This window comes from Phoenix dactylifera, chromosome 11 (assembly GCF_051530095.1).
Source record: "Phoenix dactylifera cultivar Ajwa chromosome 11, Ajwa_hap1_PhDact_Kaust_v1.1, whole genome shotgun sequence".
Lineage (NCBI taxonomy): Eukaryota > Viridiplantae > Streptophyta > Magnoliopsida > Arecales > Arecaceae > Phoenix > Phoenix dactylifera.
The window spans coordinates 27,192,571-27,220,160 of NC_143200.1; the positions used below are offsets into that span (position 1 = coordinate 27,192,571).

The 27,590-nt window shown below is 37.2% G+C and overlaps 3 protein-coding genes and 1 long non-coding RNA gene across 13 annotated transcripts in view; 1 reads left to right on the forward strand and 3 right to left on the reverse strand.

Annotated features, from left to right (window-relative positions):
- Positions 1-6,560, reverse strand: part of LOC103702442 (E3 ubiquitin-protein ligase UPL1-like) — a 31,339-nt gene extending 24,779 nt beyond the window's left edge. For 5 of the 6 annotated variants that reach the window (XM_088707616.2, XM_089926243.1, XM_089926244.1 and 2 more), the window contains exons 1-3: positions 6,166-6,559; positions 508-603; positions 206-412 (exon numbers count right to left, since the gene is read on the reverse strand). In XM_088707616.2, the coding sequence (XP_088563742.2) occupies positions 206-412; positions 508-603; positions 6,166-6,198 (336 nt within the window). In that variant the 5' untranslated portion in view covers positions 6,199-6,559. Of the gene's footprint in view, positions 1-205; positions 413-507; positions 604-6,165 lie in introns of all 6 variants that reach the window. The other variant, XM_088707615.2, reaches the window with a different exon arrangement.
- Positions 6,561-6,674: 114 nt separating this feature from the next.
- Positions 6,675-11,607, forward strand: LOC103702389 (uncharacterized). Of its 2 annotated transcripts, XR_015971504.2 has the most exons (3): positions 6,699-7,195; positions 7,283-7,330; positions 11,050-11,607. It is a non-coding gene; the product is annotated as an uncharacterized LOC103702389 (long non-coding RNA). The 2 variants fall into 2 exon arrangements; XR_003384741.4 differs by lacking the exon at positions 11,050-11,607 and having other exon boundaries at positions 6,675-7,195; positions 7,283-9,143.
- Positions 11,608-12,129: 522 nt separating this feature from the next.
- On the reverse strand, positions 12,130-16,576 carry LOC103702391 (protein C2-DOMAIN ABA-RELATED 11). 2 transcript variants are annotated; one of them, XM_088707621.2, is made up of 4 exons: positions 16,263-16,576; positions 15,518-15,669; positions 13,753-13,848; positions 12,130-12,717 (listed from the first exon to the last, which is right to left on the reverse strand). In XM_088707621.2, exons 2-4 carry the CDS (start codon positions 15,626-15,628, stop codon positions 12,409-12,411), a joined length of 516 nt encoding a protein of 171 aa, XP_088563747.1. In that variant the 5' UTR covers positions 15,629-15,669; positions 16,263-16,576; the 3' UTR covers positions 12,130-12,408. The 2 variants fall into 2 exon arrangements, with proteins under 2 accessions (XP_088563747.1, XP_008783032.1); XM_008784810.6 differs by having other exon boundaries at positions 15,518-15,672; positions 16,263-16,572.
- Positions 16,577-18,799: 2,223 nt separating this feature from the next.
- The window catches only part of LOC103702392 (protein ACTIVITY OF BC1 COMPLEX KINASE 7, chloroplastic), a 31,741-nt gene continuing 22,950 nt past the window's right edge, over positions 18,800-27,590 (reverse strand). For 2 of the 3 annotated variants that reach the window (XM_008784813.6, XM_088707618.2), the window contains 4 exons: positions 23,640-23,744; positions 20,837-20,978; positions 19,434-19,518; positions 18,800-19,321 (listed from right to left, as the gene is read on the reverse strand). In XM_008784813.6, the coding sequence (XP_008783035.3) occupies positions 19,445-19,518; positions 20,837-20,978; positions 23,640-23,744 (321 nt within the window). In that variant the 3' untranslated portion in view covers positions 18,800-19,321; positions 19,434-19,444. The remainder of the gene's footprint in view (positions 19,322-19,433; positions 19,519-20,836; positions 20,979-23,639; positions 23,745-27,590) is intronic. The other variant, XM_088707617.2, reaches the window with a different exon arrangement.

The window sequence follows — 27,590 nt, forward strand, 5'->3', positions numbered from 1 at the left end:
AAACAAAAATATCAGCTAATAATTACAAAGGAAAGCATGGTTTTCAATTAGAACCAAAACATATACTGAAATAAAAAACAGTGACGGCATTATAGACCATGAACCTTAAAAATCATAAAAACAACAGAAAAAGCATGCATCGTTTAACCAAAAATAAAATGCATTACAAGATAAAGTAGCAAATCTCCAATAAGATGATACATACCTCAAATGAACTGTACAAGTGCTTATTTGTACATTTTTCTACAATAATCCTTGTGACTCGAAGAATTTGAAGAACTGCTTCCCTAGGAAATGGAGGATCCCCTTCTAGAAAATTGTCTTCAAGTTGCAAATCCTTCCTTGGCTTTATAAACTTCTCAAAGAATGAGTCAAAATGATTAAAAAGATCGATCCAGTGATGAAAATCTCCCTGTATAGAGTGAAGATAGGATCAGACACTTCTGACTGCTTACAGGTTGATAACAATATGAAAAAGATTTTAAAAAGATGACAGGAAAAACAAACCTTATCAAACTCCCAGATAAAGTCCCTCAGCGGTATTTCTACATTCTCGAGTGCAGCAGTAGTAACGCTGCTAATAAAGGATCTTATATTTAGAGGCTGTGGAAAAAAGATTGCTAAATTAGTTAAGTCTACTAAGGATGGAAGACCAAAGACAGCCAAGGTTCGCCATACTGGTGTGTACCACCTCTTCTGGCCATATTGTACTATACAGGTACAGAACCAAGGCTCGTTAAGAGGATGTACCGAGTCTCGGTACACCAAACCAACCCCCATACCAGGTGTACCAATACTATACCAGCATAGTATCAATACAAATTCCAGTACCGAGATTGCAAACCTTGAAAATAGTGATAGATTGAGAAGCATTAAAAAAAAAAGAAACTTTATAGTTGGGAAGCGCAAAAGATGCGTTACAGCAAAAACCAATGAAATATGAGGGGCAGAAAGAGAGACAGAATTTTTAAAAAAAATGACAACATAAGGCAATTGCTTTTAGAACTAGCAAAACTGTAATATATAAATAAGACAAAAAGTTTTGCAAACATTAACTTGGTCAAGTACATATTATGATACAATGAAGGCATAAGTCGGGGTGTGAATCATGCTGAGAAACTGTAACAATATTTAAAAAGTATTAAAAAAAATAAAACTCAGATAACAAACTAAAATTCATTATACTAGAAAGAAGCATGCAGTTGTTGATGATAAGATGCTAAGGAATGTGCAACAAGGACAATGCAAGACCTTAAACCAATAAGATCAACTTCACCCTTATTTTCTAGTTACAAAAATATGGACATCCTTCTTACAGTGTGCAAAAACAATCCTGATAGATAGTGAAGAATCAAAAAAGGCAAGCATGCCATAGTCATGAGAAAAAAATCATTCTTAGTAAAGAACATCTAATTTTATAATTAAATGGGAATGCACTAATAGCAACCGTCTAGATTGGAGAATTCTAAACTGAGAATCTGGAAAGTTTACACATAAATGATGACAGGGGATGCACCTTTGCAACGTCAGAAGCCAAAATCCTTCCTTATTGATTGTTGCCTTGGGATTATTTGTCTTTAAACTTATATTTTTAGCAACAACCATCTGCGCCCACTCATTTTGATATTTGAAAGGTTAATTGTTTTCTAAAACATAACCAAAGTACGGCAGAAAATAAGAAAGCTTGGAGCTCTTCATCTCAGAAGCATTTTGGGGAGATTTGGAAAAAGAGAAATAGAAGACATACCAATCAGTGTTATCAGTGTTAGAAGGGCCAGAGTATTTTGTGTGTGTGTGTGTGTGTGTGTGTGTGTGTGTGTTTTTGTGGGGGGGGGGGGGGGGGGGGGGGTTACTTCAAAAAGGTTCCTAGCTCGGGGAACCGCTCTCGGGAGGCCGGTACACAGCAGAAATTGGCCAGTTTCGGCCCTAAAGGGGGCAAAATCGTTTTTCACAGCTGAACCGTACCGGTTAGGGCCAGTACTGGTACGCGCTGAACCGCCAGTTCGGGCCGGTTCAGCAAACCTTGGTTTTAAGGGATAGTTAGAATTTGGTTTGATTCAAGGGTCAACCTTTAATGTTGTCAGATGTTCAGACTACTGAATGCTTGTTAACATCTTTGTTGTGAGAGTAATTTTCAAGTTTATTTGATCATTCGATGGAAAGAAGTAAGCTAAGGTTTGTCCGTTGCCTCCTACCCTTTTGTTCTCCCAGCTTGTTTCTTCTTCTTTCCTCTAATTCTTCTCTCCTCATTCTATGTTCTTCAACTTCTCTTCCAATTATCATATCCTCTCTACTATTTATTTTTCTGAAGTTAACAAGTGGGCATAATTTTGACACATTATAAGTCTTTTCAGTATCCATAAAAGCTTAGAATCCTAATCCTACCAACAGTTGCTAGGCTGAGAAATTGTAGGAAGACCCTTTGGCTTTCTTGTACTCCCTAGACTTGCGACCAGCTTCAATCTGTCCAGATTTCTTGTGCAGAAAACAAACCTAAAAAACTTTATTTAAAAGATTTTTTAAAAAAAATGTGAAACCTTCACTTCAAGGTCCATTATTGCAGATATGCAGCTGTAAATCCTAGCTCCCTACATCACCAACAACCCTAATCTCATCCTGAAAAGCCTAAGACAGCCCCTTTTTCACACTTCAATTATCACTTTTCAGCAGATGAGCCCATATTTGTGGGTTAAATCCATATACCACCTTCCAATGTGACAGGCTAACCATATTTCTGTAAAAAAAAACTTAAACAAAAACCGATAAACAATGGAAACCTAGAAAATAGAACTCCCAATGCATGCCTCATCCAACAACTAAGCTATGCAAGTTGGCCCTCAAGAAGTCATTCTATTCCTATATTCACCTTTCATGCATCTGCACATGGAGTTGTGGAACCACGGCTTGGGGCTTGGCACAACTGCATTATCCCACACTACATATGGTGTTGAGGGAAGTCTAGAATAGAAGTCCAAAAAGCCAAAAATAAGTGGGTTGGGCAGTAAATTAGATAAACATTATTTGCAAAATCTATCCATTGCCAGCAAAAGCAACTTTATTGTACAAAGAAAATTCATATTAATATTAAGAGACAATCACTGTTGTATGTCCCTTGTTTTGCTTTGAATCAGGCCATTTCTCCTAGCATCTTATCAAAGGAAAGCCTATATCATTGCAAGCTTTTCTGTTTTTAAAAATAGCATAAAATAATCAGAACTCAAAATAGTAAAAAAAACTAGCATATAACCCGCATGATGGGTACAATTTTTTCTCCTTTTATATATAATATTATAAGTCATTATATTATATAATATACTAAAAATGTTATATAATTATATTATAGTATTAACTGTATTATATTATATAATTATATTATATACTTATTATAATTATGTTATATATAATACAATGATTCTTGTTTTACTTTAGCTTGGTGTTTGTTTCATGGATTTTATACAAGCACCCCTTTTAGCGTATCAGTCCCTCATAGTAGAATTTATAAATTAGTCCATGTTATTGACCTAGTTACCCATGAATACTGAATAAAATATAATAAATGTCAGGTTTTGCTTTGTGTATTTGAAACATTATATAACTATGAGCTACCAAAAAAAAAAAAAAATTCTAAGTTGCCAAACAGATATGAGGAAAAACCTATGATATCCTCAAAATTATAACCTCTTTTCTATTTCCTGGAGTCAAGCAGGGTGGCTTGGACTGCATTTCACCTGTCCCTCTGTTACGCTGCACCTTTTATTTTCTCAACCCCCTTGATTTGACCCTACTATTAACCCTATTTGATTGCTTCCTCGAAATCCAAATAGATTTTAGATAGCCCACCCCCCTTCCTTCCAGATTTGTAGACTCCAAACCATGTTCCAATCCAGCACAGCCCCTGCCACTTCCCCATTCCCTTCCTTCCACATGTCCTCCCACCATCCGTGTCCTAGACCGCATAAAACTTTTTATAAAACCTCTCGTTGATTAAATTTGATACAAAACGGAAGGTGGATCTGAGATCTTGTATAGAAATTTCCTCACCAAATCGGCTAATAAGCCATGCTTTCCACTGGCTCGTTCAGTCACTGCCCATTTGAATTCCCGGATGGGGCACGCTCGTGTAGTGAATTTGGCATGAATTTCAAGTGAGTTTCATTTGGACCTTAGAGTAAAGGTTAAAAATAAAAACAGTATCCGCATGGAAGTAAATATTGTCTAAGAACCATATCCATGTGGAAGTAAATATCGTTCGAAATCATGGCCCATGGGAAATGCCCTTCTTTTTTTTCCCAAACTGCAAAAAAATACCCTCCATTCAAGAAGTGTTTCCATGTAAAAGTAATATCGTCTAGACATGTGGTCGATGGAGAGCAATATTGTTTGGACATGTGGTCGATGGAGAGCAATATTGTTTGGACATGTGGCGGACGGAGAGCTGTACCAATGTAAAGCCTCTGTTTTAGGATACACGTACATTAGATAATGAAAATGGAAGATTCCACAATGAATTTAAGTTATTAGAACAGGCCTTACAGATAGAACGATTTTAATCTCGAAACTTTTGTAGGCACTGAGGGAGACATTGTTGCGTTGTTAACACATATAACTTGCTTAAAATCAAGTTCTTGCAAGTTCAATGCAGATTCCATTTCTTCTATATATTTGCCAGGTTCATGGCCTGTTACTACATGTATTATTTGAGCACTACTTGAAGCTTGTGTATCAGTGACAGGGTATAACTGCAGGTATAGACATCTCAAAACTTCTTAAATACCATTACAACAGTGTTACATGCAGTGTCTGTTGCTTAACAAATAAACATATCTTGCTTAAATGGGCATCATGAAATGTAGAAGGAAGTGAGCATACCAAATATGTTCCTAGCTTGCTTAGAATTAAGAACCCTGATTTTTGTATAGTTTCCCTGATTTTTTGAAGCCTTATATGTGATTTAGAATAATACAAGGACAAAGCAGGCTTGTATCTCAGAAATAAAGCAAGAAGTAACTTCTCTGAAAACCCTCTTTTTTCTCCTTTTTCCCAGTAAATATACAGAAATCTCATAATGTTCAAGATGGTTAGCCTAAGAGTGCATATCAGAAGACTCCTGAACAGTGGAAGCACAATTTTCACTAGAACTAAGTTAAATTATCACAACATATCTATGAACCCTCCACACTTTCTTCTCTTTGACCTCAGATCTGAGCTAAAATATCTAAAACTTTCAAGGACTTACACAGCACAATGAACACACTAAACAAGTAAACTTTGAAGGACTAATATACCCTTAACTACAACAGTTACAATAAGAAGACAGGAACTAAAAAAAGTACAGAAAACAGGGTAAGTGAAAAGGTGATGAAAAAGTGATGAGGACAACAGAAAAAAATTACAATAGACATGAAGGTACCCTGAAAAGCAAGAGGGAGCTATCGAGAATCCTGGGATGCACAAACACTGTTTCAAAATGTACCCAGTAATCTCGACAACAAAGAGTATGTTACTTCAACATTGCAGATAATAGCATACAAAGGCATTTTTGTCATTATGAGAGCTTTAATATTCTAGACAACTTCTTTTCCAAAATTAAGTTGACAAAGAATAGTTTCCCCAACAAGATAATTTACATTGTCAATGCAATTCTGCAATTGTTCTTGCTTTAAGATTTAGGATCATATGATCCTCTCGGACACCAAAAATAGGGGCCACGTCATACCGCAAGAAAGTCTAGTAAAATTTCGCCCTTTTCTTGATCAAGAACAACGAAATTCAGTTTGATCAGTTGAAATCTAACATATCTACAAAGGAGATGTTAAAAATCAATCGTGATACTCACTTTCTGCGTGGCTAATTCAAGTAAAACAACTTTACAAGGAAAAGAAATTTAGTTTGAAAAAAAAGAAGAAAAAAAGCAAAAGAATACAACGAAAAAATAATAAAACAATGATCACATAATCAATCATCAAAAAAAAAAAAAATCTTCATCATGCAACTGTGTTTGTAACCAAGAAAAGAAACCCCCCCAAAAAAAAAGTAACACACAGTAAACAAATAAAAAAAAAATCGAATCTTTCCATCGGAATTCGAAATCAAGAAGAAAAGAAGAATAGAAACATCAGACAGAAACCAAGAAACGAATCAAGATGATCAGAGGCCGCAACTTACCACTTCCAAAACCCTTCTCCGTTTGAACTTCATCTCAAATTTCGCATCGCCAGAACCAAGAACGGCCCGGGGAGAGCAGCCGTGGAGATCCCGATGGTCGCGGAACCCCACCGAAATCCAACGCCCGATCGCAGTAGAATCGGCAGTAGAGTACGATTTCTGCTGCGAAAATCGGATCAAGAAGGCCTGATACGAAGAGGAGGAGATTGAGATTGGGCAAGCGAGAAGCTATTCGGATCGTTTGGAAGGAAAATTAGGGTTAGGGTTAGGGTTTCCGTCGCCCCGATGGAATCGGGAGGAAAGAGAGGGAGCAGGGAGGGAGAGAGAGGGGTGGAGATGAATTCCAAGCAAGGAGAGCAGCCGGGGAGTATATATAGCGTGGCTCCATAGGAGAAAGGAAACGAAAAAAAATAGCATAAAATTATACACGGACTAAAATGCCCTCGAGATTGTTGGGATTTATGCTGTGGGATATTTCACGTGAAGTGTCCATGGGATGTTTTCTTAGGCTTCAAGACTATGTTTGTATTCGGGATACGGGATGTTTATCCCCGGTATATCCTGGAATAGCTGCCAAACTCCTCCAGTGGTCGGCCGGATAACTTTAACCCACTAATCCGGTCGAACCGGATCTGACGGAGTTAATATGGATAAACTGTCATCATAGGGTCCCTGGGGTTGGTCTGAACCCGGTATAAACCGGACTAATGGGTTTGTTTTATCCCTGAATTAATGACCAATGCCGCCCTCGGTCGCTTCCTCCTCCTTTTCGCCGGTGCTCGCTTCTTTCCCTCTCTCTCTCTGCTCACCCTCTGCCATGGCCATCTCCTCCGATCTGTCGCTGATCCTAATCGATTGCGTTCCTTTACTTCGTCATTAACTTCGTCTCATCTTCTTCCGATACTTAAGGCGGAGCTCGCTCGCTCTCGTTCCCCCTCTCCTCGTGGGGTCTTTCCTAGGGTTTGTGGGCGGTCCACGGCGACGGGGAGGTTCCGGGAGGGAAGAGTTCTTTAATTGCCCGGGAGGGAAGGTAAAGCCTTTGTATCAACCCTTTTTCCCGCATCCTTCCTCCGTCCCCCAATCCATGGCTTATTTGATTTGTTAACTTTTTTTTCAGGACTTGGCTCTAGAGAAATCGGGAAGAAAATGTACAAGGACGCTGAAGGTCCGTCTTTATTTGATTTGTTTGAGCATGCAGATATTGTTATTATGAGTTTAGTGCTATAATTTTGCATGTCCATTGTGTTTGGAAAATTTTTGAGAGCTGCTTACTGCCTGATATGTCACTGCTTTACCCTGACGTATAATTTTTAAGATACCTTTTTTTTTAAAAAAAACCTTGAGTTTTCTTGGATTCCGAACAAGCTTGAAGTGAACCATTAGACCGAGTATAAGATTCAAAGGACCCAAAAGTTGTAGGATTATAAATACATACATGCACACATAAATATATTGGTCTACTTTTCTCCAGAAGGATCGAGACCTCTATCCTACCAATGCAAAATCAACGAAGACATTTCAAATTGAGAATCCATACTGTTGATGATCATCTATGTAATAAAAATATTAAAATATCGGTGATCTTGTATTTTGAGACCTCGCATTATTTATCAAGTGAGCTTAAAAATTGACGGTGGTAACAATATTAGTTTGCTAAACTATATGAAAAGACGTATAATTTAAAATCTACACTGTTGATCATGGTCTACACATTGCAGAACACGTGTAAACCAAAAGTCAGTAGATTTGGATGTTTCGAAACCATAAATCATGCAAAAGACCAATATTAAATCGTTCGAACGATATATTTTGAGCTTCTTGATGCATAGAAAAATTACCTCCAAAAGTACATGTTTTGATTTTATAGTAGTCTATGTGATATAGATCGTAATCAACGATATGGATCCTTCATATAACATCTTCATTTTTGATATTTGATTGGTAGGATTGAGACCTCAATCCTTTTAAAAGGATAATAGGTGAACTCTCTCTATGGAGAGAGATGATGGCTTTCGAGCTCCAGGGAACAATGAGTATAGTTATTCCCTATGCATAATGACGGAATTTGACTTTCAATAACTTCCACTTTTTATTGTTTTCTTTTTTGGTCTTTTCATGGAAAGTTTGTGTCATTGATGTCATCCAATTTCTCATTAGATTTTAGTTCAAATATCAAAAATTACTTTTGGTCTGGGAGAAATCTTCTCTTTCCCACATTCCATCTTCTCTCCTCCTCCATTTTGTTTCTTTGATTCTCCTACCACCGGCCACAACCACATCCCTCTTGCCAATCCTTCCACCCAGTGGCCACTCCTCCCACCCCGTTATTCCTGCAGCTGCAAACAACAACCTCTCATTCTTTTTCATTGGCTGTCAACTATTACTCTTTGGACCCTCCTCCATGGCCGTCCACCACATCTCATCATATGCATAGCTTCTCTCTCCCCTGTACTATCTGACATTCTGCCTCCTTCTGCGATCGCCTACATTATTTCCTTGTCTCTCATCACTTTGCCTGCCGTCCTTGTCTCCAATTTCATTCTACTTCCACCCACCACTTTTCCTAGTTCCTCATCCTGTCATGTATCACCTCTTCCCTCTTCTTCCTTGGACCACTTATCCATATAAGCCACATCAATCTCCAATTCAAAACTACTAATACTTGTCGAATTTTCTTGTTTTATCTATGATGATCAATCCTCTGGTGATCAACTGGTAAACAAGATCAAGTTATAGTCAAAGAGTTTCTCCTCTGACCTATCTTATGCATCAGAGGAACCCATGTATCCAGTGATTATTTGCTCGTGATCTATGCCATCCAGTTTTCCATTTCTGCTAGTATAGAGAAAATGCTTATGATAGCTGAAAAATGTGTTGTATGCTATCTAGAGCTTCAAAGGCAATGACTGCTATGCAAATACAGAGTATCCCTAGATTTTCTCAATTATTTGTTCTTATTTTTTTATGTAAAAATTAAATGGTGTCTAAGAAGAGTACGTATATCGATCACATTTCCATGGTCATGGAAGAGCAATGCCCATAAATGTTTTCTTTTTCCAGCATCCAGATTCTTTCTCGGAATAATAATATAAAGTAAGCTACCTTTTTCATCATGCAATGATTGTTGATTCCAGCATATAGACCTTGGAATGCAGACCTTATGATATAAATAGAACGTTGGCCTTGGTTAGATGCTAAGAGGTCCAGCATCATTTTTATTTTACAAAATGCTCAAGAAACTAAAAGGTATCATCCATACAGGCGCTCGACTGCTGTGGTGTATTCTCATTACTCCCTTTGCATTGGTATCCTGAAGTGTGGGCCATTTAAAGAAGGGAATTAATACACCAGAGTGGCTTTTTCGAGTGATTTTTCTGGGTTACGATAGCATCGCTCGTTAGATTACCATTGATTTTTTGGACGACAATCTTGAACACCCAACTAGTAATATCCTTTAGTCTGTGCTCCAAGGCAAGCAACTGATGGTTTGGTTTGTAGTTTTAGTCTCACTTGTATATGGAGTGAGTTCCTTGGCCGTGTTTTGCTGCTCAAAGGCAGCTGAAGCAAGCAAGCATCCAAGTATTATGCAATTTTTGTAATAACTTTTGGCATTTGCTATAAGCAAGGAGCTTGAATTTTAGATGTTAAAATGCTAAGAACATAATATTGCATCCATCTTTTTTATGAAAACAACACATAAAGGATAGCAAGAATTCTTGATGCTTGTTCTTTATATATGTAGAAGAAGATAGCCATGCCTGTGCTTAGAGATTAGGTCTTTTCATGTCATAAGATTTTTTAATATGGTTGACTCAGGAAGCCCACCTCTGCAAAATTTTATATTCGGTGAAATCCTTTTTCTGGAAAACCTTCAAGAAATGAATAATCAAGTTAAACCATGGAAGGTCACCATACTCATGTAGCAGAGAACATGCTGATTTCCAATATCAATTGATTCAGATGGGGGGAAGGGGAAAAGAATGGATTAGGCCATCCAAGATTCCATGAGCAGGAGAGAACCTAGACACCGAAGAATAGGAACCACAAGATCCAAGTATAATTTCTCCAAAGACCCACAGGAAATGAAGAGTGGGCAATGGATGGACATCATACAACATTTATTTATGTTACTTTTACAACTCCACAAGTAGGTTTTTATTCAGTCAGTCATTCATTCATTCACAAGATCACTTGGAGGCAGGGTAGATCAACAATCCAAGTTGTGCCGTACAATTAACCTAGATCTCCAAGACAAGTATGAGAGAACTATATGGATCACAATTATTTATACAAAAATAAGTTTATTGTGTTAGATTTTTCTATGACCGTACAGTAGCCCTACCTATAATGCATTAGCACCTGGCACCAGGGTAGTTCCGGGTATTGCTCATCTTAGATGAAGAGTTGATAAGATAAAAAAATGGATCACATATCAAGATATCCAATATCTATATCTACTTTTAATTTTTTTTGATAAATATGAATACGGATATTGATATTAGTCAAATGCTGAAATCCATATTTATGTTTATTTTAAATGGATATCAATACAAATTGGACACTGACAATACCAATACAAATGGATAAGTGAACTTTATAAACCACCAAATCTTACCAATTGAAAGGTGAACTAACTTAAAGATATATTAATATTGTCATTCATTTCTCTTTGAAGCTCATGAGAGTTGCGACTGCAGGTAGAATCAAATTTTTTTATATGGGTCTTCCATATTCTTGTCCATTTTGCTATTTTTTTGATAAATAAAATATAAATATGGATATTATTTAAATGCTGAAACTCGTACCTATATTTGGTTTATCTGCCTTATGGATCTGAGACAGCAAGAATTTAACATGGCTAATAAAGGATGTTCAATAAGCCAGGTGTTTTTTAGTGATTCAAGACATGATATGGTAGCAACAAAAGAACAGGCTGCAGAACAGGCTGCTGAGGTAGGAAAAGGTTTTGAAAAGAAAATTATAAACTTCCTGCGTTCGGATAGAAATTGCAGCTGGCTCGTCAGGAAGGGAAACTAGTTGCAGGAATATTAACTCTCCGGGTAGAGATTCGATCAATTTGATTACATGGAAAGGAACTGAGTACCAGTTATGTAGATGCAAACACGCAAACATGAAGGGATGAGAATGTGGAAGATTTTATCTAAAAGAGTCAGCAAATAAAAGATTCTGAAACGGATGTGGCATGCAGCAAGCCTGTGTCGACCGTCCACAACATTGAAAACAATCAATTCGCAGTTCTATCAGTCTCTCAATAAATGTGGCTCGTCCTGAAGATGGCATGCTTTTTGGTATGACGTCGAAGATTTTTTTTTGGAAACAACTTGGTAGAAACATCTCCCCGTGTTTGTCAGGAATCTCAGAAGAAGATATAAACTTTGGTGATGGAGAATACTAAATAAAAAATCAGAGAAGATTGCTACAGGATAATCTTGAGATGGAACGCTTAAACAAACAATTGGCAGCCAAAGTTTTTTTTTTTTTTCTTTTTTTGAGAATAGATTGGCAGCCAAAGTTAATTCAGCCCTACCTCCAGTATAGTTCAACCAACCTGCCGGGCCCAAGAGCAAGAAAAAATTGACAACTTCACCACTCGCAACTTGCAAGCACCGGTAAAATATGCAACACATAGGGCATTTATGATTCTTTATCTATCACGCAGGTGGTTTCCTTGACTACCTCTGAAATCATTCTTCACATGCTGCAAACCTTTACAAAATTGCAGTGTTAAAAAGGAAAGTAAACTACTCAGCAGATGTTATGAACCATGAGGACGCTTTGACCTAATCTTCCGCAGCAATCCAAACTACAAGTTACAAAAAAGCAGCGGCATCATCCTTAGCAGCAAGAAATTATACCCTACATTGTGTGCGCCATGTGGCCATGCACAACGCCAATCACAGCTACTTACCTCATTCATCAAGCACGCATCTTGGTGCACCCTGCTACAAGAATAAAATGGCGCATGCTATATAGGATATAATTTCTCCTTAGCAACGCAGTCTGCTGCAGTGTGACAGTTTGAATCCAATCATGTCTTTGACAAAACCTCTTTAAAGAGGGGCAGTTTATGAAAAGAAGATACAGGACTTAGAAACAGAACACTGATATGAATAGACCCAACTGCCTCTTAACTTAAACCAGGCCTGAGCAAGACAGCAGGATGCTGAAAAGCCTGCTTTTTCAGTGCTAAATGAATGAAAGATTAAAACAAGTATCTTAAATTTATCTAGCCTCTTCCACAGAAGTAGTAGTTGGGTGATCAATCCACTTGACCGTCACATATAATTCACCTGATTCAACATCACGAAGCTTCAAACGGACATCAAGCACAATCTCACCATTCGCGTATGTGACAGAGGTGTCAGCCAAGAGGCAATTGTCGCTGTTAGCTGCCACTTTCCTCAACATGGTCTCGCCTGTAGTTAGCTGCAGTGCTCGCTTCAACTTTGAAGCTGAGGCAAGTGGCCGAAGGTCAAGAAAAGTATGACCCATCTTGTCATCTGATTTGAACCGGTCCCTATCGAACACCTCCTGCAAAAATTTTGAAGTTTTTTAATTTGAGTTTGTTTCTCAAAGCACTGGCTCGAGACTAGTAAGCAAAATAAGATGGAGGGAACTATGATATATTTCATAACATGTATTTCAGCTATCCATTGTTTATAATATGTAAAGGGGGCATACATGATCATATCAAAAACCTCATGCTCCAAAGAACTTTCTTAGATTTGGTCACATTTCAGTAAGGCAAGGCGCATGTTGATGGCACCGACCAGATCTCCAGTTCTGTCTCAGGTGTTTTTGAGAAAAATAAACGATAAATCACCATTGAGACATACAAACAAAAAGTAACTTCAGTTGTTGCATACATTGAACGTTTTGATCATAATTATCATTGATCCTTGGGTATTTAAACTTAGGTAATTAAAGTGCAGATGGGTCTCCCTTTCTCTCTCAAAAAAGAAAAAGACAAATCAAACAACATTTTGTAATATCTTACAACATGTTGCATGATAACCATACAGATTTGTTGGGTCTTTCCAGTGCAAAAGAGACATACACCAGAGAGTCAAAACATGTTCATTCAAGGGACAACTGTTCTATTCTTACTTGCATAACTTTATGTTTTTAAAATAATGTTATGTTTGTCAAAGGAAATGGAGGAGGCATATAATACTCGAATTTGGTACTCTGAGATCCTTGAACCCAGTTGACGCATGATAGTCAGCAAAATAATTACTTCTCTTAACAAAGACAGCAACAGACTAGTTGTCATCTATTGAATCTTCTTCAATATACAGTGATACATTAACAATCTTACAAAACACTGCCTTCTGCATATTAAATTATTGTTCAAAGTATTTATTTCTCATCAACACAAGTTCAGATATAGGTCACTATCCACTTCCATAAACTACAAGATAAGAGTCTGTCTACATAAACTAGCATGGCAATAGTCATTGAAACAGTCAAACTTCTAGAATATTAATTATCATATAAAGTACAACTTATCATCCACTGAAAAACTCTTTGAGTGGCCGCCAAAAGATTGTTGAATAAAGAACATACCAGTTTTAAGACACCAAGAGGTTCTTTCGTGGAGAATGTTAGCTCTTCATTCCAAACAGGATTTAAGCAACTGTTGATGACCTTTGTCTTTGCAGTCTGTGAATAAAAGGAAAGAGTAAGCATAGAAAGAGAACAGAATAAACTCCTCGGCATAGTTTTCCCAAACAAAGCACTAGGTCAAAATAAGAGGGCCTTCCAAGTTCCAACATCAAATTGGGTATCCAGTCCATCAACACAGGTGTCAGAGTAAGCTGGCAGCAGCGCAGTCAAAGTCAAACTGCAGCAGGGATATGAATTCTGACATGATTACATCAACAATAAAAGAAGACCATACTGAGTTCATCTAACTAAGCCCTGTATTGAGTTCAAGTTAGACGGCAGGGTTCAGCATAATTCCAAAAGGAAAATGCTTTGCAGTGCCCGTTAAGTGCACATAAAAAGCTCATCCAGCCTACTACCACTGGCTTGGCAACTCAATAACTAATAACCACCTCCCTGTATATCGCACTGAATCTTAAAGTAATCCCGACCCATCGGTGCAAGATGGCAGGAGGAACTTCTCCTGTGCACATAACTAGTGCCACATATAATCACCCATTCCAAAGGCATCATTGTGGATGCTACCTCGACTGGTGATGACAGGCAGCCCCCAGTGTAAAACAGAAATGGACATGCAAGACTTACAAAAGCATGCAAAACAGTGCTTCTACAAAGGTGCTGCACCCTATTCTGAGTCATAAAAAAGCTTGGGCATTTTCATCATCATCATCATCACCACCAAACCTCTTTTCCCATTGAGCACAAACTCTATTGAAGGATCAAGCAGAGTTTGAATACCATCTATGAACCTATAGATCTTTTACGAATTGGTGCAGAAACTCTAGCCAAGGCAACTTAAACACAAGAGGGCATGCCATGAAACCTAGAATGCCAGTTGGCAGGTTGGCAGGATATACCTTCCTAGTTTCGGATAGCTCATGCATCCAGCAAGCTAATGCAAGTTATAAATTGGGCACTTTTATAACCAAGAAACATCTTTCTTATAACTCTACAACTTAAATACAGATGCACGATTGAAAATAACCAAGAAGAAGCCTTGCTCACTTTAATTCATTTCATTGAGGAAAGCTCATCCTTAACAAATAAATGAAAATGAAGAGAACCAGGACGAGCATTCTACACACAATAATACTTGGCGACAATTAGCTCAAAACATTAGAAGCTGCTTCAGATTATCTTCATTTGCCTGAGATGGCTGTTTTCATGATCCATTCAATCCCCCTGAGGTTCTTCATACATTCCTAGCAAGATTTACCGTTGACTCAACAACATCAATAAAGACTTATCATTGACTCAACAACAGCCGCATGATGGCTGATGGGAGTTCAAGTTGCCCAACGATCGTATGGAGGCCTAACAATGTTTTGGACATAACAGGGTGGCAATGCTTCGCCGTTTAACCTGTTTAATTTGTTTCAACCGATTGTAGATCGGCACTAGATTATCTATTTAATAAAATGACCATATTTTAATCTAAAATTTTGACACGTTTAATAAACAGGTCTAATTCAGATTAAAATGTTTTTTTTTTTTTTGTCTATCCTGTATCCGACCCGACCCTTGTCTTGTCCAAGCTGACCCTTATTTTGTCCAACCCGCCAGATTGGTAATAACATATCCAATTGGCTGGTAAATCCTGAAAAACAAAAAACAAAAAAAAAAAAAAAAGATTGCATTTCACGAAATGCGGCTGCAAATAACTCACCTGATTTCCTACTCTGACCACAACGTAGGGATCGCTGCTGGTAAAATCCCGAATAGCCAGCTTCCTCCCTTGCACGATGGTCACCTTTAGAAGTCCAGCATTCTCCTCCATGTTCCCTCTCCTACCAAAAGGTTCAACCCTAAAGATCCCGCCTACTGCCAGGGACCAAGATTGTTAAAAATCACCGGAAACAAATACTTTCCTAACCGAACTACCACTTAGTGCCTGAATCACACTACCAGCTCTTTCTATTGTGAAATTTTGAACAAGAATCATCAAATCCACCTCAAGCTTTATAATTTAGAAAAAAAAATGTTTTTTGTTCTACGTAAAAGATCTGCCCAAAAAAAAACATTTTTTTCTTCTTAACAAACACCACCAGGGATTTCTTAAAAAACAAAAAAGATTCTTCTTTTCCAAAGTATTTTTCAATAGCAAAGTCTAAGTAATAGAGTAAAAACCCTAGATTCAGATATCATAGGAGAATCAAATTAATCCAGAAAGTTAAGAAATTAAACAGAAAAAGCACAGATACCTCCATCAAAATGCCTAATTTTGGAGACAGGAGACTTAAGCTTTATCTCACAACATACGGATTTTCAAAGAAAAAAAATGAAATAGAAAATCTGTTCATCTACAAGAAGAAGAGAAACATGTAAGGAAGCTGAAAACCACCATAGAAAAAATCACTTGCCGGCGGTGGACTTCATACAGAAAAGGAAAAGATAAGAAAGCGGAAAACCACCTCGGAGAACCACTTGATGGAGAAGCCTTTTGTGGGAAGTGGATCTCGGGCAGCTCCGCGGCTTTAATCGCCAAATAAGGCGCCGAGGGGAGGTTATAAAGAAGGAACCGGAAGTAGGGGCTTCAACGCGGGCGAGCAGCGGGGACCGGCGATTGCCGGTGATCTAGCGACGCGAGTGCCATCTGGAGCCTTTCTAATTCCCATTCTTCCCCACCGCGTTCGTTCGGAAGCGAGCATACACCCGCGTGTGCGGCCGCCCGCATAAAATTTTGCCATGCTCGGCCGGTGCCATAGGAGTCACGTCATCCTCGTGAAAGGAAACAGACGTGACGTGAGATGGTCTCTCCTTTTTTGACTTTTTCTTAGGCATATTTATTTATTTATTTATAAGCTATTATATCATTGACAGAATCAATCTCAGCTTTTAATATAATATTCGATTATACTTTATCACCTTTTACCACTTCAGAAAGACGACCGAGATTCAACTCCATTCAAGTAAAAGGGGGCTTAAAAAATAAAATGATGACATAAGCATTATGGTGTAGGTGTTAGACTTCCCCAAGAAAAATAGAATGATAGCCGCCAAGGCGGTAGCTCAGTTGGAACGGAGCTCGGCTTCTAACCAAGTGGTTCCAGGTTCGAAACGCGCGGGCGTCGATTAAATGTGGGGACCGGATGCCCCTAGCCTGGACATGGGGTCTAGAAGTGCTACTGGTCGGCTGGTAGCCTTGGTGGTGCCAGGTGTGACGTACTCACACGTGGTTCTCGAGCCGGAGCCCAGAGGGGTAACCGAGCCGGGGTCACGGGTGGGGAGGGTATGAGTAATATATGGCTGGGGTCTGGTGAGCTGGGCCTATACCAAACAGCCATTCTGCCCGAATCGAACATAGTCCTGGCGGGGGCGGGGCCCGGTTGGGGTTGCTACGCGGGGTGGGCTTGTCCCCTCCCCCCCTACCCCCTTTTTCTTAAGCAAAAAAAAAAAAAAAAAAATAGAATGATAAAATTGATTCATTTCTTTAATCTAAAGCACACAAACATTACTGGATTATGTAGGTGTGTTGAACTTCATGGAGAGTGAACTTTATGATGTTTTACCCCTAATGGTCAAGTGGGAGATCTTGGATATAATGGCCTTGATGCATACAATATCAAGTAAATCTCGACGCCGCCTGGGTTTTCTATTAACTTGTCATCCATGATAAGAAGCCTTCCATAAAGGTCATGTAGTTACTTATAGCAGTTTCTGATATTATAATTTATATGGAGTGCTAATTAAAATTGCTCACCAAGTATTGTAATTTGAATGTGATTGATGGCTCCAATTTCTAAATTGAAGCGAAGCACCCTTTCTGACAGCTACGTCTATGTTTAACAGTAATGCTCAAGCATACATCATTCTCCGTAATCTAAAATTGCCTGCTAAGTCTGCATGAAGTCAATCAGAATCAGGGATCATTTTCTTGTCGAATGTTTGAGGTAGCGACCATAATCTGTAAAATGTTGACAGCAAAATCCTTACTGAAAATCATCACTAGTTTGTCTTGTCATCATTTTAAAGAGTCATATAAGCGACAGAAGTACTGGTGCGAACATACAAAAATGTTGTTATCAATGATGTTAGTTTCAGTATGATACCTAGCCTTCAATAAGGCAACATATGACTCTTTCGTTCGACAACTTTTGAAATAAAAATAATAATTATAATCCATTATGAAAAAAATGGACACGGTACATATATATAGTTCAGGGAGTGTACAATTTTCAGTAGCCTCGTTCTAGGAAAAGAATGTACTATCCTTAAAACTATAGGGTGATACATGTTGATAAAATCCTTAGGGACAGCACAAATATATTATTTAAGACACACTGTTCCAATATTAATAGCTTAAAGTAACTTCATTTAGATGGAAACACTTGAATTTCCCTTGCAGCTAGAGCAAAGACTCATCATTCTTGGAAACATACCGGTACTAGATAGGGAAAGTGTCCATCTCTGCACTTCAATGCAATTTACTAAAATCTTTGATTTTCAAGAGCTCTTTCTCACCATTTACGAAATCCTAAAAGTCATCCATAATAGTCGGAGGTAAAAATAAATTGGTTAGATGTTACCATATGGTGAACTGTTTATGATGTTTTTTTTTTTCTTTTCTTTTGTTTTTTTTTTGCTAAGGCGGATGGATCATACCTGACGAATAACTCCCCATTTTCAGCCTACAAAGTACTACCAAAGTAACTGGCATTTATGTTACCTTTAAGAAAAGGATTTTTACAAAAAAAAAAAAAAAATCATCTCTTACAAGAGCAGCATAGAAGAAAAAAGTATTGAATTGATATAAGAAAAGCAGGCAATGCAGCCTTAAGAATCAAAAGCAGTTGCTGCGATAGTTCAGGAGAACGTGCACAAATAAATACGATCAAATTAAGATGACAACGGGCATCTTATCAGATTAGATGATCAGATGTTTTTTATCATCATCATCATTGTCATTGCCGTTTGTTTGGTAAACTATGACTGTGTTTCTCTTAGAAAATTTTGTGCATGAAAGTATAAAAATCTCATAGATAGTGCAATATACTCTATGAAGGATCCCATAGATGGTTACTAATAAGGTAATTTCATTCTACTTACAATTAGTTTTTCTAGTTAAACTTTTTTTGTAATTAGCTAAACAAGATATGCTAAAGAATATTACAGTAAAATCCTACAGTAGGATCATCGTGTAACATCGTTCTATTCCTATATAAACTTTTTAAGTAGAAGGGCAGGCAAGGTGCTCCTAGCTCTTCTATGCTTCAAAAGCTCTGACAACCTGTTTTAAGTATCGCATGGAAGGGCGAACTGTATGACCTGTTTGTAAGCGTCACATAGAAGGGCGGACCATATGATGAACATATCGCAATCTTCCATTGCATGGGGAATAGGATGTATTTGAAGCCCAACTTCATGAGCGAAATGAAGCAGATTGCATTAATATACAACAATCATCTCAAATTTCTTCTTGACCTGGAAGCATGGGTGAATTCTTCCCCATCTACATCACGTGCCCACAAGCCTGCAATGGATGATTAAGTGCTTCTAAATTCATATGCAAGATATGGGACAGGATTGTGATGAAGTTTTAACTTGGAAGAACGGAATCCAAACCACAACAAAAAATACCACACCCGAATGATCATCAAATCATCTTCTCAAATTTGTCGAGCTTTTTCACTCTTTGCATGGATCTGATCACTAATGTTAAGAAAATACCTGCATGTTTGCAATGGAATGGGAATTAATTTTAACCAACCTAGAACCTTGGCTTTTCAAACCAAAATGAACAGAAGAAAATCATCGAGTGATTGTATTTGAATATTTTGTCAACCTTGAGCAAGATATAAAGAATTTATTTCTTAGTAAGTCTGTTAACCCAAGATACGAATGTCTAGGCTATGATGCATCAAAGAAGGCTAGAAGGCAAGGGTACAAAATGGAGGAGAAGGGTTTACATGCACAGAAGGGTTTGGATCGCCATATATGGTGACCACAACCCCAGGATATATGATGGATTGAGAAGTGCTCCTATAATTCAGCATGAAATAGGAGGGACTTAGTATCAAAGGAGCACCAGCCTTATCGGACGTCCATCCCAGGGTTGCACTGGTCATAGAAGTTGGAAAGGCAAAGTAAAGTGAGCACAGGGTTGGGTTGGGAAAGCAAGGCCTGGAGTGAGGTAGGTTTAGGGAAGAGGGAGATCGAGATTGGTGAAGAGTGATTTGGAGCAGGTGGCAGAGTTTTTTTTTTTTTTTGGTGGGTTGGGGGGTGGACCTAGGATCACAGGAGATGGGGGCAAAAGGGGGTTTAACCAATTTGCATACCTCTAATGATGTAATTGTGTGCACGATGGATGCAATAACATGCATGCTGTATGTGAAAGCTTCGCGATGTAAGCTCATTAATTATAATACATATAATACTAGCATAAATAAGGAAAGATCTGTAATTGTTCACAAAATTTAAGTGTCATTTTCAAGAACAACTGGTTGGGAAGAAAATAGGAGGATTTGGTTTAGCGCATACACAAAGAATGGTTGATTTGTGCAAGCAAACACTAGTTGGGAACAACGATGCAGGCGGTAGTGGAGCTACAAGGGCTTAAAGTAAAAGGATGAGGACAGGGTGGGATGACAAGCTTGGCCTGGAGTGCAGAAGGTGGAGGGTGGGAGGGAGATTGAGAATACAGAGTAGTGAGGTGAAGTGCGTTGCGGGGGAGAAGTGGGAGTAGGATCACATAAGAAGATGGCATGTAGGGTCAGTGTATGTCTTTATGCATATTTTTGCATAATGGTTTATGTATTTATTTATGCAGCCATGCATGATGAACGTATACATGTTGTGTGCATCTGTAAGACTTAAATCTGATCTAAGCTCATTAAACAACAAGAATCCAGCCAGTGTAAAATATGCATAAATAGGACCTAGATAACCTATAATACATGCACCATTGGCATGAACACAAGAAGAGCTGCATGTTTGTGTTTAAGTTTGTGTTAAGATTTTCCAAGAACAAGACAAGTGAGCCACTTACCAGCACCAATGAAAGATACATTTGCAATAGGTTGGTTTCCTTGGCTAATTAACGTCAGCCCAACATTCAACAGGGTTCCACTAGTAGCAGTATACATGGTAGCCATCTGCAGGATTGAGGCTTTCCTTGCAGCTCTCTCTGACTGGAGAAATCAGTATATATATATGATCATTATATCACTAATAACGCATCATATAAATAGGGAAAAGCAAAAATAGCAAACAGAAAGCCATTTATGAAAAGATCAGATAGAGAACTTTGATCAAGAACATAAGACCTACAATTGACAAAGTTAATTTTAGTTGCTGATAAAGATTTGAAGGGCTTGTTTACTAAAAAAGAGTACAGAAAGAAAAAGACAGTCCAACCTTCTATTACTGTATCAGTTAGATTCAAGAATTTTGTACCCAAAAAATGATCATACCAATAATTTTTACAATAATACTCAAAATAGGACATGCTTGCTGCCATTCAAATTTTTTCTATGACACACTGAGGCTCCATTTGGCAAAATATTTGGTGGGCTAGAAAGCACTTTCTGGCCCTCCAAAAGCATTTTTGGATGGTATAATGGTGTTTGGTAAAAAATCGGAAAGTTGTTTTGGTTATAATAAAATTTTTCTGATAATCAAAATGTCCACCGACAAATCTCATGATTGCATCTTATATTATATCATATCATATCATAATATAGTATTATACTATAAATATAATATAATGTAATGTAATAATAAATTATAAATTATTATGTTGTATTATATTTTATTATTACATCATTATAGTAATACATAATTATAATATAATATATTATTATATTATATTATAAGCATAATATAACATATTATTACAATCATTATATTATATTATATAATAATAATAGTTATATTATGATAATATAATATATTATTATAATAATATTATTATATACTATTAATAATATAACATTATTATAATATAATCATACAATAGAATATAATATTATAATATAAACATATAATAAAATATTATTATATTACAGTAATGCAATCTAATATAATTATATTTAGTAATAATATAATATTATTACACTATAATATAATATAATCTATTATATTATAATATATTATTAGATTAGATTCTAATCTGTTATATTATATTGTTATACTATATTACAATATTATTTATATAATATTATATTATATACTAAGTCATAACAATAATTATATTATATTATATTATATTATGGTAATATTGTGCTATTAATGATATATTATTATATCATATCGTATCATATTCTATTATATTGTTATGCTATAGTATTCAATATTATATTATACTATATTATAATAATATTATACAAAATAATAATATTTTAATATGTAATAATATGTAATATTATATTGTATTATACTCCAATATGCAAATAATGCAATACTATGCGATATTCTTTATTGTCATTTTATTATACCAAAAGTATTTTCTTATTTTGGTTACCAAACGTATGTTAAAGCTTTACAATACTTTAGAAATGTAGTTACCAAACCACAAATAGCTTTTTATAAAAACACTACTTCCAAAAGCTCTATTTTTCGAAAGCTTTACTTTTAAACGCTCTAAAAGCTCTACTACCAACAGCAATCCCATACAAAGCCTAAGGCTCCAATTGGTAAAGCTTTTGGAGAGCTAGAAAACACTTTTTGGCCCTCCAAAAGTACTTTTGAATAGTATAGTGGTCTTTGGTAAAAAATCAAAAAGCTGCTTTGGGTTCGCTAGAAAGCTAAAAAGGTCTACTTGGGAGAAGCTCTAAAATGGAGCTTCTTCAAAAAGTGCCTTCTGACAGATGTTGGAAAGCTATTTTGGCTACACTAAAATTTTTATCATGACCAAAATGCCCACAAACAAATACCATAAAAATATTATCCTATGTAATAATATATTAATATGTAATAGTAATAACTATAATATTCTATATTAGAATATTGTATTATAATTATTAACTCACATTAGCTATGTTGTATTATTATATTATATTATATCATATTATTATACTCTAATCATACTATATAATATTATTACACTATTATATTACATTATATTGTTATAATAATATAATAACACATTACTTATTATATTATATTATGTCATATCTTATTATATTACATTATATCATAACAATATTATATTATATTATATTATATTATATTGCATCATATTGCATGCTAATGTTATCATATTATATTATACTATATAATAATAAGTAATATTGCACTGTATTATGCTCTACTATATAATACTATGCAATGTTCTTTATTGTCATCTTATCGTACTAAAAATCTTCCCTAGTATGGTTACCAAACACATATTAAAGTTTCAAAGTACTTAAGAAATGTAATTACCAAATAGCAAACAACTTTTTATAGAAGCTCTACTTCTCAAAGCTCTATTTCCAAAAGCTCTATTTCCAAAAGCTCTAATACCACAACAATCCCCAACAAGGCCTAGACCCTCAACTTTTGTAGATGATTTAGCTTATATAACATCCAAATACAAGAATTTAAAAAAAAGCATTAAATTGAGCTCAATTACACTCTCTTTTTAAAGCATAAGGTCTATCCTGTATTACTATCAAATAAGCAAAAGTTAAAATAGTTATTCAAAATATATTATGACAAATGCTCCATGGAGTTTGGAGAATAGCTTCTATAATCAGTTCCCTTTCATTTACACGCAATTATGTAGCATAATAGAATTCAATATGTAATACCTATTTGTTTAATAGAAAAAATTTCAATTTTTTTTGAAAATGAATATTCTCTATAGATACCTCAAGTACTCTGACACGGAGTTTTAAATCCCCCGACTCAAGTTGTTTAACAAACTTTTCTATTCGTTGGATTCTGTACGGCATTGAGATAGTGTAATTTCTAGCCTGCAATAAATAAGATGCATCCTCGTCATATCAGAAATAAAAGGGAGACCAATGGATCATCTTTTCATTCAAAACATTTGGTAGCAAAGAATAGAGACCAAACATAAAATGATAATGTCTTGCAAAAATACAACATAGATGAGAAGCTAAAGGTAGTAAGATCTAGTATAAGAACATAAAGGAATATTGAGAACAAAAAGAAATTTCCATAAAGTATGTTAATGAAAAAAACAGAAATAGTAAGTATATCTTAGATCTTGGGAATTATAATTGCTTTCAAATAACAAAAATTATGAAGCATGTACCTCTCTTGATGAACAAGATATAACTTAATAATACAATGACAAAAGGGCAATACTAAGGAAAAGGGGGAAAAAGATTAATTTGTACAACAAAACAAGGTTGAATTTTAGAAACTGCAAAAGACATACATTAGGAGACAGCTTTTAAAACTTTCGCCAATTTGCAGCGGTTTTAGATGATCGGACTGCTAAATTCCTAGATGCACCTTTGATGTAATTCTATGTGGATGTCAAGTTGTTCGCCATAAGATTGGAGCACAATAAATGATAACATGAATTATAGAAAAGTTACTAGAAACATCTAAATATGAGTTGAACAAAAATAAACTATATAGAATGACAACGCAGCAATGATATATAAAACTGAGCCTATAGTTAGTTTAAAACTATCGACAAGTGCCTAATTTCAGTTACTACGTTATATACACAAAAGAAAAAAAAACTAAAAAATAGTACTATTAGAAATAAGCAAGGTCTGCCAGACCAATACCAGGGCTCGCACCAGCCGGTGACCAGTTCGGTACAATACCAGAACATACTATACCGAGCCGGGGTGTAGTGAACCATGGGGAGGGAGAGGGAGAGGGAGAGGGAGAAAGAGAGGGAGGAGAGAGGGAGGAGAGTTAGGGGGGAGCGGGGCTCACAGAAAGGGGGGAGGAGGATAGGGAGGAAGAGAGAGGGAGGGAGAGGAAGGGGGGAGAGAGGGGGGCTTATGAAGAGGGAGGAAAGAGAGAAGGAGAGGAAGAGAGAAAGAGAGAGAGAGAAGGGGGAGGGGGAGGCTTACCTCGGGGCAATAGTTGGTCAGTGCCACAATCTCGAAGAGGGGGGAGATGGAAAGTGAGCGAGCATTTAGGCAAGGGGAGAGCGAGGCTGCGAGCATTTAGGCGAGGCTGGAAAGTGAGCAAGCATTTAGGTGAGGGGAGAGCGAGGATGCGAGACTATGAGAGCCCTTGAAGGCTCTCGAACTAAACCAAACTGGCCGAACCATCCCAACTTGGTTTCAATTCGGTTCGGTACAGGTCGAACTACCTAGTTCAGGTAGGTTCGATGAACAATGGAAATAAGCTTTTAGGATTAAGTGAACATTTGATCTTAGAGTACTATAATGATAGCATGCCTTAGGATGTTGGACAATAAAGATAAAATTCTCGAGATATGCGATTGCCCCATACATTGGTGATGAAAGAAAAAATATTACAAAGTAAAAATTAGGCCTACAATGCTATGTGGCTCAGAAATAAACAAAAAATGTTGAGACCAAGGTGTAACGAACCGAACTGTACCGGCCGGTTCGGGCCGTATCAGACCGGTCCGGCCCGTAACTGGCACGCCGAAGCCGTAAAAACCGATACAGACCGAACCCAACCGGAGCCGGAGAAGACGAAAAGAATGAGAGAAAGCGGAGAAGAGAGGGAGGGAGGACAGGCCTCCACCGCCCGCGGAGGGCCGCAAGGGGCCGGGGGGCGGCGGAACCCACGGGGGCATGGAAAAAAAATTTGAAGATTTTTAAGTGAAGTCCGCAACCGATATGCCGACTTCACTTAAAAATCCTAATTTTTTTTCCGCAGCCACGTCCCCTATTTCGAAAGAAACAGGGAATGCGGCCGCCGCCTCCGCCGCGCCCGCGCGGGCTCCCCCGTCCCACCTCAGGCTCCGCCGCCCCCTCCCGACCTCCCACCCCCCCCCCCCCCGGCGGCCCTCCGCGGGCAGCCTCTCCTCTCCTCCCTCCCCCGCTCACTCTCGTTTTCTTCTTCTTCCCCGGCTCCGGCGGGAAAGAGTGTTCCAGTTCGGTAGACGACTAGTACGCCTACCGGTACTAGTACGGCGAACCTTGGTTGAGACGATGTGCGGAAAACGAGTAATAGAGTGAGAAATGTGCACCAACTAAAGACAAAGTAAGAGAAATCAACTAAGAGTCTAAGATGCACCCGCATGCAAAATAAAGATATAAAAAGAACAAGGAAGAGATTGCAATAATAGTAGAGGCAAACTTATACAAGAATAATTAGTAAATGGGGATTCATAAAGCGAACACATTATAGCTAGGACAAGGCTTAATTGTTATGGTTATGTAACGGTAACATGCATGAGAGGTCAAAAAAATACTTTTTCAAGGAAATCACATGGTTGGATTTGCTTCACTGATTAGATAGTAAGAACAAGGATTGTGCATGCCTAAAGAAAATGTACTAAAGATGATGATGTAAAGATGGATTACAGGTAAATAGAATTAATCATCATGAAAATCATCAAATACAACAATTAAACTTAGAATTGGCTTTATGAATCTTTCTTCACCATTCATGAAACGAAGAATTGTTGATTATGAAATGTTTAATAGAGTCTAATTGCAGTAACCCTGATAAGATAGAGATGAAAAATAATAAGATCAAGCAATAATATTTAATGAACAGTAAAAGCTAAAGATGACCATGACAAGAAGTGAAGCTTAAGCTGGAATAGAAGAGGTCAATGATGAATAGTTGAACACCCCAAAACAACTCTCGATCAATTTAGATAGTGATGGCATTATGATAGATTGTATATGTTGAATAGACATTATAGACTAGCACAATCATATTCATAATGCCAAATGTATGGTTGATTACCGACCAGACGAGTTACGAATAAAGATAGCATGAACAAATGAAGGCCATAAATGGTGCACTTTTTAATTAATATGCCACTTCAAAGCATTATATGTACATTTGCATTGTTAAAAGCCTTAATAGTTTTTCATTTTTGATTATGGTATGTAAATCAGAGCCTTACTACATGGTATTCAGTATAGGATGGTTTAGCAGGAATAAAGTTAATGCCCACAGTTTAGAAAAATCTCATGGTTTACATTTTGATCATGTTGTCATATTAATATCACTAAATGCATAAATTTCATATATTAAACACTTTATTTTACGAAGAAAGCATAGTTCGTCATTTGCATTATGAATACAAAGATTGGATCAACCACTCATCAGTTAGGTTCATTAAGGCACCATGTATCAGTTATGTTCACTAATGCACCATGTATCTAAGTGAGGCATTTGCAATCAAATGTATCTACAAATTGCCTTGGGAATCATATGGTAATTTTGGGCACCATAGTAAGTCATATGGTATCTATTGGTAGTATTGGTTACAAGTCAAGTGTGGACGTGCAAAGCAATCATATGTGCTGGACTCAAGGCAAGTCCCAAGGTCCGCCGTACCGGTACCAGTCGGCGTACCGGTGGCAGCCCGGACCGGTACGTACCGGTTACATACCGGTTCTCCAACGATAAACTACCGGTACCAAATTCCACGCTGATTCGGTACCGGTCCCAGGCCGGACTGGCACGTACGGGCCGGTACGGCAGACTATGGCAAGTCCTTTTCAACCTCTGAAGAATAACATAGTAGCTGAAGAACTAGCTAAAGCCTACCTAAAAGATCCTTAGTTAAAGCCCAGAGAACTAAAAGATGATCATCCCTACAAAAGGAGAAAAGCCTAAAAGAACCAATGCCATTTGTGCATATGATGTGGCAATGATTTTTTTTCCTTGAT